The sequence below is a fragment of the Panthera pardus genome, unplaced genomic scaffold, assembly GCF_024362965.1.
Source record: "Panthera pardus isolate Hobbes unplaced genomic scaffold, ASM2436296v1 HiC_scaffold_13, whole genome shotgun sequence".
NCBI classification, from domain to species: Eukaryota; Metazoa; Chordata; class Mammalia; order Carnivora; family Felidae; genus Panthera; species Panthera pardus.
In genome coordinates, this window is record NW_026526688.1 from 164,720,515 (window position 1) to 164,741,421 (window position 20,907).

General features: G+C 43.8%; 1 protein-coding gene across 8 annotated transcripts in view; it reads left to right on the forward strand.

The window, feature by feature from the left end:
- Window positions 1-1,291: 1,291 nt before the first annotated feature.
- The window catches only part of CORIN (corin, serine peptidase), a 256,694-nt gene continuing 237,078 nt past the window's right edge, over window positions 1,292-20,907 (forward strand). For 2 of the 8 annotated variants that reach the window (XM_019412728.2, XM_053901606.1), the window contains exon 1: window positions 2,104-2,588. In XM_019412728.2, the coding sequence (XP_019268273.2) occupies window positions 2,292-2,588 (297 nt within the window). In that variant the 5' untranslated portion in view covers window positions 2,104-2,291. Of the gene's footprint in view, window positions 2,063-2,103; window positions 2,589-20,907 lie in introns of those variants that run through there. The other 6 variants (XM_019412753.2, XM_019412758.2, XM_019412737.2 and 3 more) reach the window with 6 other exon arrangements.

The window sequence follows — 20,907 nt, forward strand, 5'->3', positions numbered from 1 at the left end:
TAAACCCTTCGTACAAAGTATATAAAAATAGATGTTTCCTGTCATGCCACCAGTACCTCAAGTATTCACTCTGGTACCATTGGTAACCAGAACTGGTTGGATTTTGGTTTTTTTTTTTTTTCTGGAAAGAAGTTTAAGGAATTCTTATCTGACACCAGCAATGCAAGCAGTGTTAGTTCTCAGAACACAGCTGGTGTGGAAGAGAGAGGGACACCCGTCCACACCAGCTATCTCCAATCCACTGATTTATCTACTTTGCTTTCACGGTTCCTGCAGCACCTCCACCAGAGGGCAGAAAGTGGAAGAGAAAGGAGGGGACACAAATCCATACCAGCCTTCGGAATGCCTGTAGAACCCTTGAGGACTGAATCCAACCCTCCTTTTGCAAACGGAGTTAACTGTGGCTCGGGAAGGCCACGTGATTTGCTCAAGGTAGAGGCGGCTGAAGAATCCCCTAGGCTCTTCGTTTTCAGACTGGTGTCCCTGCAGTAATAACTTCTGATGAGGCAGTATTTCAATAAGAACACAGTCCTGAAGTTACAAGGCTTCCGGGGCATCCCAGCTCAGCACTTGTCTAGCCGTGTAACCTCAGACCGGCCACTTCAGCTCCCGAAATCTTCCTCATCTCTAAAATAAACAGTAAGAGTACCTACTTCATAAAGGGGTTGATAGACCCAAAAGAGAGAATCCGTGTACAGTGCTTAGCACAAAGCTTGCCTCAGATACTAAGAGCTTAATTTTTTGAATGATGATAAACTTGTCAGATACTGGATTTCAAATCTGATGTTTGGAACACTGATGAAATCAGCGTTTCAACTATTTTACTATATATTTTTTTACTGTTTCATTTCATTTCAGAAACAAAATACAGATTTCCCCCCAGTTGTACAAAGGTAGACAGTTTCCCTCAGCAATATTATTCAAGGAACAGGTGCCTGGTGCATACTTTGTTGACTATGCACGGCCTCCACCAGAAAAATGGAGATGGGTGTATTCCATGACCTCATGAATCATTTTTGAAATTTCCATTAAGATCTTGACCGAAGTCGGATAAAAACTCATTTTTCAGAAAAAAATGCAATGTAGTCTCCCTGCCCCCCACACCCCGGACAGATGACAACTGTCTTGGCCTTCAAATGAGAAAGGAATCTTTACCCTTGTAAATACCGGCAGCGCCCCCCTTGTTGTCTGCAGGAGAGCGGATGATAGCGAATTACAGAAAAGCAGGGTTGCCGGACCCGGACCCCTCGGGGGCAGCCTGTGGATCCCACCCTAGGAAATTGCCACCTGGGCTTATTAGGGAAGCAGCCTGAGGTTCCCCCACATGCCTGCAAAGCTCAGCAAAGTCTCAGGCAGTTTTGCAAAAGCAGTTTCTTCACCAAATATGTAACAGAAGGCAAGTTTCTATTTGTCAAATGCAAATAATGCTCGCCTTCAAAACGTCAAATCTTTTTTTGAGAAAACAAAGTTGGCCTTTTATTGCCAGTGCTCGCAGTTATTTCGATTTTTACTTGGCTAAGCTCTGGCTAAAAGAAAATGGTGTAGGATGTGATAAGGAGATTTTGGGGCGCCGAGAAGTAACTCTTGCTCCCAACTGTTCTGTCTCCCAGGGCCCAAAATTTCAGGTCTTCTTTTCTTGCCGTCCTCGCGGGGTGTAAGTCCGGGGGGTGGGGAGCCAGCAGTCTGCTTGGCTTCCCCCTCTGCCCCTGAAGAGTAACTTCTTTGAACGCAAAAGAGGTGGGGTTGCGGAGGATCTGTCCTTAAGGGCTCGTATGGGTGGGACCCAGAGACGGCAGTGAAGGGAGGGAGTGGTCCGCGGGTGGGATCTGTGGAGCAGACAAAATGTGGGGCCCCTGTCCCCTGAAGTTCAACTTGTCTCTTCCTGAGTGAGGAGCAAGTCGTCCGTAGTACGCTCCCCCCCACCCCCAAAGGGGCACGACGGGGAAAGAAAAGCGACCAGGTTAAGAGTGGGCAGAGGAAAAAGCGAGTCATGTGCTCCAGGAAACAGTCCCCAGCCCTGGCTCGGGAAGAGCGCTACCGCCCAGCCGGAGCCCCGGAGCAGGTAAGATCCACGAATTGCGCTTGCCCGCAAACAGGTCGGATGACCTCTCAGTGCAGATGAATTCGGGGTCGACCCCTCCTTTCCCTGCGTCCTCCTCCCCTCGGTGCCACCTTCCTCCCCCGCCGTCGGTGAGCTCCGGCTTGCCCGGCGGCGTTGAGCTCCCAGCAACCAGTCCTCGGGGCGCACGCTCCTCCACGGGTCGCTCAGCGTCCGCGACCCTCGCAAAGTCATGAGCAGACTTTCCTTCAACGTCCGAGTCGGGTCGGTCCGGAGACCCCGCTCTCCTCGGCAGGGGCGTCGGCACGTCTCCCGCAGAGTCCCTCCTCGGCCGGGCGCCCTGCACGCGGCAAGTGGACTGGGCGGCGCGCGGCCGCCGGGGGAGGCGGCAGCAGGAGCCGTCCGCACGAGCCCCTCGGGGATCCCCGGCTTCCCCTCAGCGCCAGCGCCGCGGACGCCCGGGACGCGGCGGAAGCCCGGGACGCCCCGGCCCCGGGAGCACTGCGCAGCAGCCCGGCCGGCCCCAGACGTAAGCCTGCTTTCCGACTGCGCGCCCCTCGGTCTCCGTCCTTCGCAGAGCCGGGGCTCGCGCTCGCTCCCCCCGCGGACAGCCGGCCCATTCTGAGCGTTGCCCCGCTCGCAGCGTGCCGCGACCTCCCGCGTCCCCTGCGCGCCGACTGTCTCTGGCGCAAGTCCGCCTGGACACACCCGGCGCCGGCCTCCGGGGGGCGCAGGCTCGGAGCTGCTCTGGGTTTGGCGGGCTCCGATCCTGTCTTGGGAAGGGACCGCGCTGCCCCTACTTCGGGAGACGGAAGGGAGGGAAGGGCGTCACAGACGGCTCGCAGTGGCCTGAGCCCCCAGGAACAGGGTCTGATTTGCGACCGCCCTTCTTTTTCGGGGTCAGGAGGGTCTCAGAATCCGCTCACTGCCACGCGGTGCCGGCTGCACGGAGTCGGGGACCAGTGACCGCTCTGTGCGAGCGGGGACCGAGGGCTAGGCGGGCGGGAGGAGGGTGGTGTCGTGTCGGATCCTGTGGGGACTCTGCCCCAGCTCCCGTGGCGGGCGCCCCACCCCCGGTGCCACCAGCTTGGGGCTGGTGGATAGGGGTGTAGGCGTTTTTAGCACTGCTGGTCAATCCCAGACCGAGCCCCTGGCGCTCGGAGCTGCGAGCCCGACAGGAATGCAGCCGGGCTGGGCATTCACCGGGAAGCTGTCCTCGCAGTTCAGAAAGTGGAGCTTTCCTCCCGTGGGGAACCTCTGAGAACAATGCGCGGCAAAGACCAATTCTTGGCTAAGCCTCCGACGGCTTCTGGGTACACATTTGTAGTTTTTAGGTTTTTGTCTTTGTAGAGTGGTTTGCTGGTGGAAACAGAACTCTGCGAAGGAATGCCCGACTGCTACCAGAAAGGGAGCCAAGTTCAGGATGTACTGACGAAGGCGGGATCATTATCCAAGAACACACACTTTAGCTGGCGGTGTTGAAACTAAAGATGCTGCAAAACGTTAATTTTTTGGCATAACCCGGAGAACATGAGGAGAATTGCACCCATGCATCCCGTTTGCCCCATCACTGTCTTAGGCATTCCACTTTGCCTGGCCAAGCGGAAAATGGGGCTGCTTGGCTAAAGGAATACTGACCAGTACAGAACACTCGATCCGCAGGAAGCGCTCAAGCAACCTCCAGACTTAACCTGTTCCACAAAATCTACCCGGACATGCAAAGTGCACACACATACATGCTTTTGTGTTTGAGACTGTTCATTGAGGGTAGGGATGGAAAAAAAATTCCAAGAGTGAAAGGCGCTGTTAGCTGGGGTGCCTCGGAGAGTAGCGTATGGGTTTTGGTGTCTAAGCTAAGTTCAAGTCTCTGGCTTTACCCCTTGAAAGCTACAAAGCCCTGGGCAAGTCAGATACTCCTGTTGAACCTTGGTGTTCGACCTGGATCCAGCAAATGGAGATGATACTGTTGGCGATTTATAAGAACGCTGTGAGGATTAAGGAAATAAACATGTCCCGGAAAGACTATCCATGATAGTTGTACATTCTATGAAGTCTCCCTAACCTGTTTTTACTTACAGAGCTGGTCCCATCTCAGATCCAATGAGTCTGCCAGGCTTTTCTGCACAGCCAGGCTTCTGTGATTCTAAAGCCGTGCTCTCCAATAGAGTAGCTGCTGGTCACACATTGTTATTTAATTAGTGTCATTATTTAAATTCATCAAAATTAAATCAAATGAAAAATTCCATTCTTCAGTCTCACCAGACATTTTTCAAGTGTTCACTAATCCCACGTGACTAGTGGCTACCGTATTATGTTGATAGAACATCTTCAATGTGGAATGTTCTCTTGAGCTTTCTTTTACTTGAGTGATAATTTAATGAGGCTCTTGGATGATACAGTTTTTCTGTTCAGTTGCCTCCTTTTGCTTCTTTTCTTCCCAAAGAGTGGTTTTGTATAGCTAAATCACTTCTGTTTTGTTGAGGTCTTTGACACGGGGCACTTGTTGAATGGTAAATGGCTAGACTCCTTTATAAATCAACCAACAAGTGTGAATTAGCCACAAAGTCCTTGGGCATCCCCTCTCAGCCTTGATGGTTTTTGCTAATGTATTCTTTTTCCTTCACAATGAGCCTTATGGCTGATGGTTTTCCTAGTTTTAGAGCAGAAACTCTGACATAATAGAGCAACGCTCTTCTCTCTCCCTTATGCCCTCCCATGTTGTACCATTTTTTTTACACGAATGACAGTTCTAGAATACTAGGTTCAATGTTTGCATCGAAATTTACTGGGAGTGTTCGATTTATTTAGATTTGAAACTAATACCTCCGCCTTATTCTGTAGGACCCCTTCCTGAACTCACTACCCTTTGACAGACCATATTTTACTTCTTTATTCTGATTATTTTCTGTGTCCTCCTACACTGAGAAGCTCCTACGCTGAGAAGGCAGAGATTTTTCTGTGTTTGCATTCATTGCTAGAAGAGCGCCTGGTACATAGTGGGTACTTATTAATTATTTGTGAATGAACGACTGTACAGAGGTGTATTTGGAACTAGCTAGGACAGATAGATGCTGAGTTGGTTTCCAAGGGCTCTGTAACAAATAACCACAAACTGGGTGGCTTAACACAATAGAAATGTATTCGCTCACTGTTCCAAAATCAAGATGTCAGCAGGGCCATGTCCCTTGAAGGTTCTAGGGAAGAATCCTTCCTCCCCTCATCCTAGCTTCTGGTGGCTGTTGGCAATCCTTGGCTCATAGCTGTATCACCCCAGGCTCTGCCTCCACAGTCCTTCTTCCCTGTGTCTCCATGTTCTTTCCTCTTTTTTTTTTTTTTTAATTTACATACAAATTAGTTAGCATATAGTGCAACAATGATTTCAGGAGTAGATTCCTTAATGCCCCTTACCCATTTAGCCCATCCCCCCTCCCACAACCCCTCTAGTAACCCTCTGTTTGTTCTCCATATTTAAGAGTCTCTTATGTTTTGGCCCCCTCCCTGTTTTTATATTATTTTTGTTTCCCTTCCCTTATGTTCATCTGTTTTGTCTCTTAAAGTCCTCATATGAGAGAAGTCATATGCTTTTTGTCTTTCTCTGACTAATGTTGCTTAGCATAATACCCTCCAGTTCCATCCACGTAGTCGCAAATGGCAAGATTTCATTCTTTTTGATTGCCGAGTAATACTCCATTGTGTGTATATATGTGTAGGTAGATAGATAGATAGATAGATAGATAGATACCACATCTTCTTTATCCATTCATCCATCAATGGACATTTGCGCTCTTTCCATACTTTGGCTATTGTCGATAGTGCTGCTATAAACATGGGGGTGCATGTGCCCCTTCGAAACAGCACACCTGTATCCCTTGGATAAATGCCTAGTAGTGCAATTGCTGGGTCATAGGGTAGTTCTATTTTTAGTTTTTTGAGGAACCTCCATACGGTTTTCCAGAGTGGCTGCACCAGCTTGCATTCCCACCAACAATGCAAAAGAGATCCTCTTTATCTGCATCCTTGCCAACATCTGTTTTTGCCTGAGTTGTTAATGTGAGCCATTCTGACAGGTGTAAGGTGGTATCTCATTGTGGTTTTGATTTGCATTTCCCTGATGATGAGTGATGTTGACCACTTTTTCATGTGTCGGTTGGCCATCTGGATGTCTTCTCTGGAGAAGTGTCTATTCATGTCTTTTGTCCATTTCTTCACTGGATTATTTGGTTTTTGGGTGTTGAGTTTGATAAGTTCTTTATAGATTTTGGACACTAACCCTTCATCTAATATGTCATTTGCAAATATCTTCTCCAATTCTTTCAGTTGCCTTTTAGTTTTGCTGATTGTTTCCTTTGTTGTGCAGAAGATTTTTATTATGATGAAGTCCTAATAGTTCATTTTTGCTTTTGTTTCCCTTGCCTCCGGAGACGTGTTGAGTAAGAAGTTGCTGCAGCCAAGATCAAAGAGGTTTGTGCCTGCTGTATCCTCGAGGATTTTGATGGCTTCCTGTCTTACTTTGAGGTCTTTCATCCATTTTGAGTTTGTTATTGTGTATGGTGTAAGAAAGTGGTCTGGGTTCATTCTTCTGCATGTCGCTGTCCAGTTTTCCCGGCACCACTTGCTGAAGAGACTGTCTTTATTCCATTGGATATTCTTTCCTGCTTTGTCAAAGATTAGTTGGCCATATGTTGTGGGTCAATTTCTGGGTTCTTTATTCTGTTCCATTGATCTGAGAGTCTGTTCTTGTGCCATCTTTTCTCTTATTATAAAAATACTGGTTATATTTGATTAAGGGCTAACCCTAATCCAGTATGACCTCACCCTAACTAATTGCAAAGATGGACCTTGTTTCTTTCTTTCTTTTTCTTTCTTTCTTTCTTTCTTTCTTTCTTTCTTTCTTTCTTTCTTTCTTTTCTCATATTCTTTTTAATTATTTAAATCCAAATTAGCTAACCTATGGTGTAAAGACCCTATTTCTAAGTAAGGTCACATTCTGAGTTTCCAGTGGACGTGAGTTTTGGGGGACACTATTCTAGCCAGCACAGAAGCATAGATAGACAGTCTTTTCCCTGCCTGGCTTCCCAACTCCTTAGAGGTTGATTTTGTTTCTGGACTTTGCTGGATCTGCTTTGTTCCAAACACAGTCCACAGCGTTTGTTATTCTTACAAAGAATCACCACACGGGTTGGGAGGTTATGTGTGCTGTCCACAGCCTCTTCCTGAGCCTGTCACTCTTCCCAGCCCTGTCCCTAGCCTCTATTATCTCTTGGCTCAGGTGGAGCCACTGTGGTCCGAGAGCACCAGCTTGTCTGCCCGCCTCATCCTTGAGCCTTTCTGCAGGGGTGTTTGCTCAGCTCTGAGCTCTGCTAAATTATGTTTTCCTCTCAGCCTGCTGGCAGTTGCCTCCATTAGCTCACCTTACAGCAGCTGTTTGAATATTCTCCTGCAGTACGTTTCTACACATCCAAGCCATCAGAGCTGGTGGTGACAGGCGACGTTTCAGTGCTCAATGGGCTGGCTGGGGATCCAGGGTGGTCCTGTAGGTGATCCGTCTTGCCATTCAATATCGGTGTTGAAACTCTGTCAGCAGCTCGGGAGGACATCTGTGGAGAAAGGCCAGGCAGCCAAAGGTCTGGCTTAAGAGTGGGCAGAAAATATTGGGGTGGGTGGTGAAGAACGTTTTGGTGCCACTAGCTGTGCTTAGCCTGGCACCGCTGGGAGCCTTTTGGCTGAAGGGCACCTTTTATTTCCAGCAGTTGGGAGACTTTTAAAGAAAGGTCTTTGTGCAGCTATGAAAGTGCATCTCCCAAGCCACGAAGGTCATTCTGCCAAAGTGTCACAGTAGCACCAGGAAATCTTGAGTGGGGGGTCCCTGACCCCCACGGGTGGTGAAAAATCTCTGTGAACAGTTCCACATGAATTTTTCTGGCTATAATACCCTGAGAGGTTAAGAGTCTTGTGCTAGACCCAAATTGCTTCAGCTTATGAGAATCCAGCCACACAGCCTGGACAGAAGGCTGTCCAGTAGATCCATCCATTTGCTCGACAAACACTTGTATGCCAGGCACAGTACTAGGCATTGGGATACACCAGTGAACAGAACACAAAGACTCATGTGCCTCGGGAGCTTTAGTTTTCACCTAAGCAATGGCCACTTTATCAAGAGTGCAGGGAAGAGAGCTAGCTGTTTAAGTAGTATGGATCGCATTGCTGGTCATTCTACCTGGTGCCCCGGAATGAGAACCCGAGATACGAGAAGGGGGTCTACTGTTAGCGTCAGGACACTGGTGCCTTTCTATGTGTTCATGTTGCAGGTCTACATGTGATTCTGTGCCTTCTTGTCCTCTGACCTCAAGCCAGTTCATTAATCTGGTGCTAAACTGACGAGCTTGTTCCATCTCTGGAAAAACTGACCACGTGGAATTTGTTTACGGAAGTTATATTGGTCTCCAGTGTGGCACTTCTCCTAAGGACTTTCAAGGATTATTTTGACTGCACACGATTTTCACCTTTGTGTGCCCATTTCAGAGCCTCATCCTGAAAGCAGGATGCTCCCTGAGTTTACTTCATGTATTTCTCTGTGATCATTCAGAACGATTTTGGTCCAAGTTGAACAAAAACAGGAAATTGCAAATGGGCGTTCTAGTCTTCATCTGATACTAAGTTGCTCTGAGACTTTACAGAAGTCACTTAATCTGATCCTGGTGTCCTCATGTGTAAAATGAGGTAGTTGGACTAGACGCTCTCCAAGCTTTCTCGGTCTAAAAGCTCAAGTGTTAATGTGGCAGAGAAAACGAGCAGCACATTGTACCATTTTTTTTTTTTTCTTTCCTTCCTCTCTTTCCAACCTTTGAGAAGTGCTGTCTGGGGAAGAAGCATCCTAGCAGACCTTAACGTCTGCTTCCCTCTTTGTGGCTCTTTTTGCTGATTCTTCTTATGGTGACCATCTGCCAAAGTGCAGAATTGCCTGTTCAACCCCAAGGAAGACTGATCAGGGGAAATCTGATCACCAGAGTTCCAATCTGTCTGGGATATCTTTTCTGGCCAGAAGTCAGAGCTGAGCATTTCACCAATGCATGTGGCTTGCGGGTGGTGGAAAGTGGGGCGAGACAGTCATGGGTGTTGGGGTCTTCCAGCAGATGACCCGGGATCCAGTTGGGAGCCAGGTATGCCTCTGGGTGTAGCTGAGGAGCAGTTTGACACAGGAGAAAAATCATCTTCCTTAAATAGCTAGGTAGGACATGCACCCTTCTGTATTCAGTTAAGAAATAATAATAATAATAATAATAAAGTGTTCAGAGTAGCAAAAAGGAATAAATTTTTTTATTTTGGAAAAAGGAAGAATTGTTGGATCTCTGAAAGTTAGGAAGCTTGCTTGTAAAATAACTCAGGAAGTAGAGTGAACCTGATTAAACTGTTCAACCCCAGCCCGGAAATAGGCTCAGGGCAGCCCTGGGTGCTCATGCTTGTAGACCTGGGTCAGACTCTTGCTCGTCACTTAGGAGCTGGTTGTGCCTCCAGCAAGTACATTTTCCTTAGGCTCAGTTTCTTTCTCTGAAAAATGGGAACAAGGTCCCTCTTACAGGATTATGATGGAGGATTCAGTGAAATAATGCTTTGTGGAGGTGCTTTGTAAGAACACAAGTTGCTAGAGATATATATATATTTCAGTTACTGTTTTTTAGTTACTGTTGTGCATGTCCCTAGATGATATCCGTCTTGATTTGAAATCTCAATTCAGTGTTCAGTTGCTCTTCCTAGAGAAGGTTGAAAGAAGAAATGTTGCTCTCTACATCTGGGCTCCCTTCTAAGTATGAGTGTGACAAAAATAAAGCAATTGCAATTTACCACTACCTTGCTTCCTTTGTGGTCTATAGCAGCACTATCCCTTAGAAATACAATGTCGGCCACATGTGTAATTTAAAACCGTCTAGTAGCTACATTTGAAAAAGCAAAAAGAAACAGATTAATTTTAATAGTGTATTTTATTTAACTCACTGTATCTGGAATTTTATAATTTTAACATGGAATCAATATAAAAATTATTAATGAAATCTATTCCTTTTTTTTTTTTTTTTGAGCGGGGCAGGGGAAGAGAGAGAGAGAGAATCTTAAGCATGCTCCAAGTTCTGTCCAGAGCCTGATGCCAGGCTTGATCCCACACCTCTGGGATCATGACCGGAGCCAACACCGAGAGTCAGATGCTCAACCGACTGGGCCAACCAGGCGCCCCTATATTACTTTTTGTTTATAACAAGCCTTCAAATTTCAATACTCTTACAGCACATCCCAATTCAGATGGGTCACATTTCAAATGCTCAATAACCACATGTGGCTAGGGGCTAGTGTTTGGATAGTATAGAACCATATGGAGTATGATAGGTTGAATAGTGCCCCCCCCATCCACGTCTTAATCCCTGGGATCTGTGAATACCACCTTATATGGCAACAGGGACTTTGCAGATGTGATTCGTTAAGATTCTGAGATGGGGAGATTATCCTGGATTATTTGGGAGGACCTGCTGTAATCAACAAGTTCTTGGACAGGAGGGTCCATCAGAAGAGGAAGCAATGAGATGGTGGATGTGGAGATTGGAGACAGGTGCTTTAAAGATGCAGGAAGGCCTACCAGCCATGCCCTCCAGACAGGGAGCCGCTAAAAGCTGAAAAAGGCAAGGAAACAGATTCTCCCCCGAGAGCCTTCCATAGGAAGTGGCTCTGATAACACCTTGACTTTGGTCCAGTGAAACTGATTGCAGACATCTGACCTCCAGATTCATAGGGAAATAAGTTTGTGTTGTAAGCCACTGTGGTAGTTTGTTACAGCAGCCATAGGAAACGAATTCCTTACTAGTAGTCTAACGGTAACATCCTTTCTAAGACCGCTTTGAGAACAGCTACATCACCTTACACAATTAGAATGCTTGGCTTCGTCGCGGCCCAGTCTAGGGTACCTATGCACAGTCATTCATTCTTAGGGTTGGCATGCGTCATGGCCATTCTCCCCGAGCAGTGGGGTCTGTTTCTGACTCTGACTCGGTTGCAGCCCTTGATGGCAAAACTCAGTTGATGTCTTGTCATTGTCCTTGAGAATGAACAGCGGAGAGAGGTTTTTCACATTAGGGTATACAGTACACAGGAGGAAAAAAGGTGTTCAAAAAAAGTTACTAGCTCTCTCTACCATTCGCTCAATGTTTTCCTACATCTAAAAATGTACAAAGAATTAATGTCTCTTAGTTTGCAAAAATGTACTGCCATGTGGATTTGGTATGGGTAAAGGTTTACTCTTTATTTTTTTATTTTTATTTTTTTAACGTTTATTTATTTTTGAGACAGAGAGAGAGCATGAATGGGGGAGGGTCAGAGAGAGGGAGACACAGAATCTGAAACAGGCTCCAGGCTCCGAGCTGTCAGCACAGAGCCTGATGCGGGGCTCAAACTCATGGACTGAGAGATGATGACCTGAGCGGAAGGTGGCGCTTAACCGACCCTGGCACCCAGGCGCCCCTAAAGGTTTACTCTTATGATCTTTTATCTCTGAATGTTAATGAATGTGATTGGACCACTGCTTCTCAACAGCATGGGAATCACCCAGAGGGCCTGATATAACCTAGGTCGCTGGGTCCCACTGCCACAATTTCCAATGTAGTAGGTCTGGGGTGGGGCCCCGGGATTTGCATTGCTAACAAGCTCCAGGTGATGCAGATATGGCAGGTGGGCTGCAGAGGTGAGTAGGTGGGCACTGGGAGAGCCCCTGGGAATACTCTGCCTGCAGGAGGACTTCCCAGGCCTGGCTTCCGTGGGGAGGGTGCAGCACTATTGCTGGGAAGGCCCCCAGGCCGGCCTGCCCAACCCCCACCAGAGTAGACACGGAATCTTCTTCCAACAATAAGCTCCGTGGTGGCTGTTGCTAAGGAACCTCAGAGTCGGAATCCCTCCTCTTGCGTGGCTCTTTTGTGTCTCCTTCCCTGAGGTCAAAAGTAGATGACAATCCTGACTTCCCCAAGTCTCAGCTAAAAATACCTCCTTTGCCACACAGGCCTGAGCTGACTTCTCAGATTTCCCAGCTGGAGTGAATCGCCCAGCCCTGGGGCTGCCCCAGTGGAAAGGCTATAAGCAGAAAATACCAGGTTAAAAATAGCCCTGCGGAGGCCCCACAAAGCTCTCACACCCAGCTGCTCTCTCCAGGTGACCAGTTCAGGGCAAGGGGGCAGGTAGAAGAAGTAAGCCAAGAATGACTGAAGCCCAGTGTCATTGTGTAGAAGAGTTAGGGCAAATTTTAGAGACTAGCTCCCTCTCTTCTGATGTGTGTGTGTGTGTGTGTGTGTGTGTGTGTGTGTGTGTGTTAATGTAAATTCTAGACTTGGTAACTATGGTCCTCAACCTGGCTTGTGGTGATTTTTATTCTGCCTTCTTCTGCATAAGAATAAAGCTGAGGGGCACCTGGGTGGCTCAGTTGGTTAAGAGCCACCTTCCACTCAGGTCATGATCTCACGGTTCATGAGTTTGAGCCCCACATCAGGCTCTGTGCTGACAGCTCAGAGCCTGGAGCCTGCTTCAAATTCTGTGTCTCCCTCTCTCTCTGCCCCTCCCCCCGCTGACACTTTGTCTCTCTCAAAATAAATAATCATTAAAAAAAAAAAAAAGAATAAAGATGAGCTTCCCACTCTGAAATTAAAATAGAGGTGAGCCTTTCCGAAGGTGTCCTTGGTGAGAAAGTCAAGTGGACCCTTGGAAGGACCTGTGAGAGCTGATTTATGTGCCAAGGTCAGCAGACTGCATCATCCTGTGACCACCTCAGCTTGCCTGCTCGACTCCCTCCTGATTGCACTGACCCTTTCGTCTGGATTGTTTTGACTTTACCTCTATCAGCTCAATATCAGTAAGAGAAAGAAAAATGCTCCCTAGATAAGGGATAAATATTCCTAACTAATAATATTCTCCAATCATTTGGAGGCAGGCAACTCTCTCCCTTTCTTCCCTGAAGAGAGTTTTCCCAACAGTTGAAAAATATCTTCGTTCCAGAAAAATTATTTATTCCCCCTAATGGAAGTAAGCAAAACTCATGGGATAACTACTGTAATTTTTATTAGAACAAATTTGTAATTAAAACAAAATTTCTTTAAATTGCTTATTGCTTTTTTAATTTTTAAAAGCAGGCTTTTCTTTTTAAAAAGTTTGTTGTTTCTCCACTCACATTTCTCAAAGACAAAGGAAAAATGTAATAAATTACCCAATTTGGCCTTTCCCCCCTTCATGGAGTGCTGAATGTTCTGCCCTGTGGCCGGGAAATTGGTCAGGTCGGGTAGGAAGCAGTGAACACAGAGGTTCGGTGGTGGTCTGGCTGCTGGAGCATAAAACGGACACACACAATGCATACACTCACAACCTCCTGACTGACAGGTAGGGGAGAAGGTTGGAGGATCTAGATCTTGTCCTTTTATTCCTCTTTTGTGTATGTTTCAGTGAGAAGCCAGTGAACAGAGGAAGAACCTGATTGCCCCCTGTAGATTTCAGACCTTTGTTTGGACCTCCCTTTTCTTGCCCCTTAGTGATCAAGTCCTGAATCTGTTTTATGGGTAGAGAAAAGCAAGCTCTCTGGTCCCAGGAGGGGCAGTGCAGTGCCCAAGACCTAGCTGTGGAGGGGTGCCCTGTGGGGTGTAGGGGAAAGGAGGGCATGTGTGGGGTTGGTGTGGGTTGAGGGTCAGAGCTCGAGTAGGATGAAGGTCCAAGCGTGGGGCAGCCGAGGCAGGGCATCAGAGCTTGCACAATGTGAGCATGGCATCCATACGACATGGGGCCGGGACACTCCTTGTAGACTGCAGGACTGATCAAATAATTACACATATTAAGAATAAGCCACATTCTTGCTATTGGAAAAAGGAGTTAAAGACAGAGAGAGGCAGAAAGCTAAATCTAGAACCCTGTGATATGGGATTGGAATTGGAGATACTTGTGTAAATGTATGTTTCAACATATAAAGTTAGATAAATATAGAAGTAATGTGTGTGGACATGTGGATACACGAGTGCACATGCCATATAAATACATTTTCCCCTCTAGCTCTGTCTGCTGAAAGAGACTGGGCACAGCAACAACCTAAGAGCAATGAGCACACCCTGTGAGTTCTAAGGGACAGCCAGAGCTAGGTTTAAAATACCATTTGTTACCAAAAGGAACCAAGGTTCTTGGAGAAATGATTGATTCCAAGGATGAAGCAAGAAAAGAGACTAAAACATCTTGTTCCAGAAAGCAAGGAAGGGCTCAAAGAATGATGGGTGCATGTTAGAAAGACACTGAAACCAGACTGACTTGGCTCCCACTGACCAAATGGGGGGCAATTTAGCATGAAATAAAAAATGGTGGTAACAGATTATAAACCATTCAATAAAATAGGAAACCAAGAGTTCATGCACATGTCAATAAAAGAATAAACTGAAAATTTGAAGGGATGAGATAGTTTCATAATTTCAATACCTCACCACAAAAAGCTTCTTGATTACACAAATGAGATGGGGAGGAGGGGGGTAATATTCTAGCAGGGAGGCGTGGCAGACACCATGTGATTGATGTAATTGTACCAGTAGAGAAATACATTGATAGGATTCCCATGAGAAGAATATAGTATCACTTTTGTGATATTTCTTTTTTTTTTTTAAGTTTATTTTTATTTATTTTGAGAGAGAGAGAAAGGGAGGGAGCAGGAGAGGAGCAGAGCGAGAGGGAGAGAGAGAATCCCAAGCAGGCTCCATGCTGTCAGCACAGAGCCTGACACAGGCTCCATCCTGCAAACTGTGAGATCTTGACCTGAGCGGAAATCAAGAGTCTGATGCTTAACCGACTGAGCCACCCAGGCACCCCACTTGTGATATTTCTGCTACAGATATCTAAATTTAATCCTAAACCACAGCTAAACATCCCACAGAATAACTGGTCTGTAATTCCCCAAAGCGTCAAAGTCATGGAAGTCAAAGGAAGACTGAAGGAGACCGAAGAAACATGAAAAAACTGGGGCACCTGGGTGGTTCAGTCAGATTTTCTCTCTGTTTGTCCCTCTCCTGATTGTTCTCTCTCAAAACAAAACAAAACAAAACAAAAGCTAAGTGTAATATCTGATTCTAAATTAGACTTTTTGGGTGTAAGGGGTATTATTGAGACTATTGGCAAAACTTGAGCGAATTCTGAGAATTAGATGGTAGCTATGTTCTAGTTTTGATGGTTGTACTGTGGTTATGTAGGAGAATGTCCTTGTTTGTAAGAAATACCCACTAACATGTTCCAGAGTGATAGGGCATCTGGTTAGCAACCTATGAAATGGTTCAGAAAAATCGTTGTTTTGTACTTCTACCTTTTCTATAAATAGGTGGTTGTTTTGAATTTTTAAAAAAGGAGAAAGAGGTAAATGAGTTTCATTTGATAATTTTAAGAGATTTTAAAACTTTTTATGTTTGTCTCTACACTAAGTTTATTTATAATCATGGCAACCTATTTATTTATTTTTTTTTTGGAAAGCAGTAAACAAAAAGTATACTGTTAATACGCAATTTAATCTTATATTTCCAAAAGGAGAATTTCTTCTAACTTCTTCATATGAAAACAGGATTATTTATAATCACTTAGTTCACAATCATATTTTTAATTTTTTTTGTAGAAGATAAGAGTCAATGCACTAAGTTTATGCAATTATTAAACATTGAAAGATATCTTTTTTGTATGAGTTTAGTCTCTTAATTTGGATTCAGGGGTTTGGCTTCTCATAAGCAAATTAGATACATACTATGCATTTTAAAACATTTATCATTTATACGTTTGGTTTTGTCTCAAGGTGTAGAAAACTTTGGCACTGGCAAAAAAAAAAAAAACTCACGAGAGTTAACAGATGTTATTCTTTGCAAAATACTATATTATCATTTTTAAAAATTTCCCTTTCACCTATTTGCCCATCCACCCCCATCCACCTCCCTTCTGGTAACCACCAGTTTGTCCTCTGTATTTAAGTCCGTTTGTTTGTTCATTTGTTTTGTTTTTTAGATTCCACATATAAGTGAAATCATATGGCATTGGTCTTGTCTGTCTGACTTATTTCACTTAGCATAATTGCCTCTAGATCCATCCATGTTGTCACAAATAACAAGATCTTTATTCTTTTTTATGGCTGAGTTTTCCACTGTACATATGCACCACATCTTTTTTATCCACTCATCTGTTGACAGACACTTGAGTTGCTTCCATATTTTGGCTATTATAAATAATGCTGCAATAAACATAGAGGTTCATTTTTCTTTTCAAATTAGTGTTTTCATTTTCTTTAGGAAATTGCCCAAAAGTGGAATTACTGGATAATATGGTATTTCTATTTTTAATTTTTGAGGAATCTCCATACTGCTTTCTACTGGGGTTGCATGAATTTATATTCCCACCAAGAGTGCACAAAGATTCCTTTTTCTCCACATCCTCACCAACACTTGTTATTTCTTGTCATTTTATACTAGCCATTCTCACAGGTATAAGATGATATCTTATTGCAGTTTTGATTTGCATTTCCCTAATGATTAGTGATGTCAATCATCTTTTCATGTGTCTGTTGGATATCTGTATGTCTTCTTTGGAAAAATGTGTATTCAGGTCCTCTGCCCATGCTTTAATTGAATTATTGCGGGGGGGGGGGGGTGGCATTCAGTTGTATAACTTCTTTATATATTTTGGATATTAGTCCCTTATTGGATATATCATTTACAAATATCTTCTCTCTTCTGTAGGCTGTCTCTTTGGTTTGTTGATAGTTTCCTTTGCTATGCAAAACATTTTTATTTTGGTGTAGTCCCAACAGTTTAATTTTGCTTTTGCTTTTGAGACATATTTTTAAAAATGTTGTTAAAGCTGATGTCAAAGAGATTATTGCCTATGTTTTCTTTTAGGAGTTTTATGGTTTAAGGTCTCACATTTAGGTCTTTCATTCATTTTTAGTTCACTTTTATGTATGGTATAAGAAGGTGGTTTAAGAATGTGGTTTTCATTCTTTTGCATGTAGCTATCTGATTTTCCCAACACCATTTATTGAGAAGACTTTTTCTTAATGTATATTCTTGCCTGTTTTGTCATAGATTAATTGATGATATCAATGTGGGCTTATTTCTGGGCTCTCCAATTTGTTCCATTGATCTATGTGTCTGTTTTTGTGCCAGAACCATACTGTTTTGATTACTATAGGTTTGTAGTATATCTTGAAATCTGGGATTTCAAGATACCTCCAGCCTAGTTCTTCTTTCTCAAGATTGCTGTGGCTATTCCAGGTCTTTTGTGGTCCCCTACAAATTTTAGGATTATTTTAGCTCTGTGAAAATGCACTTGGTTTTTTGATAGGGATTGCACTGAATCTGTAGATTGCTTTGGGTAGTACGGACATGTTAGCAATACTAATTCTTCCAATCCATGAGAATGGTATATCTTTACATTTGTTTGTGTCATCTTTAATTTATTTCATCAATGTGTTACTGTTTTCAGAATATATGTCTTTTACTTACTTGGCTAAATTTATTCCTAGGTATTTTATTTATTTATTTTTGGTATAATCATAAACTGATTTTTATTTATTTATTTATTTATTAAAAAAATTTTTTAACGTTTATTTATTTTTGAGAAGAGAGAGACAGAGCATGAGCGGGGCAGGAGAGAGAAAGAGGGAGACATAGAATCTGAACAGGCTCCAGACTCTGAGCTGTCAACATAGAGCCCGACACGGGGCTTGAACTCATGGAACCTGAGATCATGACCTGAGCTGAAGTCAGACGCTTAACCGACTAAGCCACCCAGGTGCCCCTAAACTGATTTTTTAAATGTTCTATTCCTTGGGAATACTAACTGTAAAGATATAAAAACAGTATTTAAAAATATGATGGATGGGGGGATGCCTGGGTGGCTCAGTCGGTTAAGCATCTAACTTCAGCTCAGGTCATGATCTCGCGGTTGGTGAGTTTGAGCCCTGCATCGGGCTCTGTGCTGATAGCTCAGAGCTGGAGCCTGCTTCAGATTCTGTGTCCCCCTCTCTCTCTGCCCCTCCCCTGCTCATGCCTTGTCTCTCTCTGTCTCAAAAATGAATAAAAACATTTTAAAAAAATTAAAAAAAAAAAATGACGGATGGCCTGATGAGGCTTATAGTCTGAAAAGTCTTCTTTTAATCATCAGCCTCTTATAATTTTAGGAAATGTTATACAATTCTTAATACTTTGGACTCTGATCATAAATATTAAACAGCACAGTTTATGTTGTAAATATGATTAACATAGGGGCTATTCGGTGGCTCAGTCAGTTGGGCATCAAACTTCAGCTCAGGTCATGATCTCATAGTTCATGGGTTCAAGCCCTGTGTTGGGCTCTGGACTGACAGCTTAGAGCCTTGAGCCTCTTCAGATTCTGTGTCTCCCTCTCTCTCTGCCCCTCCCTGCTTGTGCTCTGTCTCTCTCTGTCTCTCAGAGATAAATAAACATCAAAAAAAAATTTTTAAATAAATGTGATTAACATATTAAAAACATTTTAAACCCTCATTGGAAAGAAATTGGGAAGCTAAATTATTTAATTATGGATGAAATAATTCTAGTAATTCAGTTTTGAGTGCTAATAAGCAAGTATTCATTAGAAGTCCTTGTCACTGAAGTATTTTCAATATTAGACTGTTCCCTGTTGTAGTTAAAACAACATGTTAAGTTTTAATGAAAAAGTGGTAATTAGTTTTGTATGTTCCTTTTTCACATTACCACATATTATTTACCCAGTAGTTACTCTGTATAGCACTTAATGCAATTATAATTAAATGAATATTTGAATAACTATATACTCTCTTTCTCCTCTGACAGATTGTGTGTTTCATGAATATCGTTTTCAGTAGCCACTTGACATAGATGTACAATCTTGAAAGCATGGTTTCCAAATTGTTCTTGCAGTGAACTGTCTACTGGCAGCTTTAAGAAGCCAGTTTTCAGTAATTTCTCCAATTCTTTCCTCCTTGGGGGCAATCAATTTATTTGCTCTTTGAGATTTTGCCTTGCCCCTCCTTCTCTGTTTGACTTCTTTGGGTTCCAGCCATGTATTATTGTCTATAACTGCCCAAACTATCTTCCCTCTTCTAATATCCTCCCTAAGAGTAGTAAACCTGGGTGAAACTTTGCCATTCTCTATCCAGACCTTCAGAGTCATGTTTTCTTCTTCCTATCTGCTCAGCCTGTTGGCTCAAGGCTCAGCCTTTCTCTTAAGGAAATCTCTTTCTTCCTCTAGCTTCATTAGTTTGTTGTTAGGGAAACTAACTGAAGTGTGTTTTTTAAACCATTCCACATCTCCTTTGACTCTCTGAGTTAAGTTGATTTTGTCAAGACAGATTGTTCAATGCACAGGCCTTTTAAAATGTCTTTTTAGGATTGCATTTACAAAAATTGTATTGAGTTGTGCTCCTAGCTCACCTCGGGAAGATGAAATACAAAATGATAAAGCTGTCTATTCCTCTTTCTTTTGAAACAAAATCTGCCACCTTTCCCTGACAGAATCCATGAATTAGTCTCTAAAATCTAAAGCCAGGGCTAGAGGTTATTTAATTAACAAATCCAGAGTGAATTAGGACCATGTGGGGGAGGATGGCTAAAACTTGTGAACAAGCCCCATGCATTTGGGTACCTCCACTTGTTGGTTTATTTCCATGGATCTGACTATAATTTAAAACAACATCATGATAAATGGAATCTGGGGAAGCCTTCCTTCAATATCTGTTCTAAGACTGACACAAACAGTCAAAACTAGAAGTTCACATCTACTCCTGGAAAGCCAAAGGATCTCAGTTGCTTTGTAGTTTCTCAGAAGAACATTTGGTTCTGTTCACCTCTAGGACTACAAAGGCTTGGTCCTACCTCTTCCTCATTTGAAACACTGGACCAAGCTACACCTGGGTAGCCTGGGGGCAGAGCCTGCAAAGATGGTCCAAAGTCTAAAATCCTTCATGGCCCATACTTGGTATGGATCCACCAGAGATTAAAACCTCATGCTCTGTCTACCCAAGAAATAATCACTCCATGTATATTTTCCCCCCAGTACTACTCACTCTTACTCAGTATTCCTAGTTTAATGTAGTAGATGTTAGGTTTCGAAGGACCTAATAAATTATGCCTCTCTTCTTTAATTAATTAATGTTGACATTAAGAGTCTGTGTGTGTGTGTGTGTGTGTGTGTGTGTGTGTGTGTGTGTGTTTTATATGCCAAGTATGGTGATGGTCCCAATGAAATGATAAAATGTTTGATCTTGAAAAGTGTACTATCTCTCTGTGGACAAAAAGGTATAAACGCTCATCATTTACCTGAAGGCATTAGCTCTCAGTGCTAGTTAATGCCTATAGAATGTGGGAGAAATTTGCTAATCTAGGACTTTGCCTTGCATCCAGAGCATAGAGCTTACCGTGCAATATGTGTTCAATAGATGCCGGCTGAACAGCCCAAATGTTTCTTAACCAGAAAACATAGTACCCTGGGGGACACTTAGAAATAATGGAGGATGTGCTGTTGGTCACAATGCCTGGGCAGGGTGAGGAGAATTACTGCTGGCATTTATTAGGTGGTGGCCAGGGATGCCAAATGTCCTGAAATATGTGTGAGAGTCCCATCAGTGAAAAATTGCCCTGCAAAAATATCAATTATGTTGATTTCCCTTGGCTTCCCTCCTCCCTCAACCAACACACACATGCTCCTAGCCCCATCAAAATGAAGGCTGGAGAAATACTGTTGTTTAATCTTGGGGCAAAAGTGAAAACTTACATATTTTTAAAAACATAGCAGTGTGGACTGACTGTGCCCTCGTTCACTTCGCCTTTATGGTT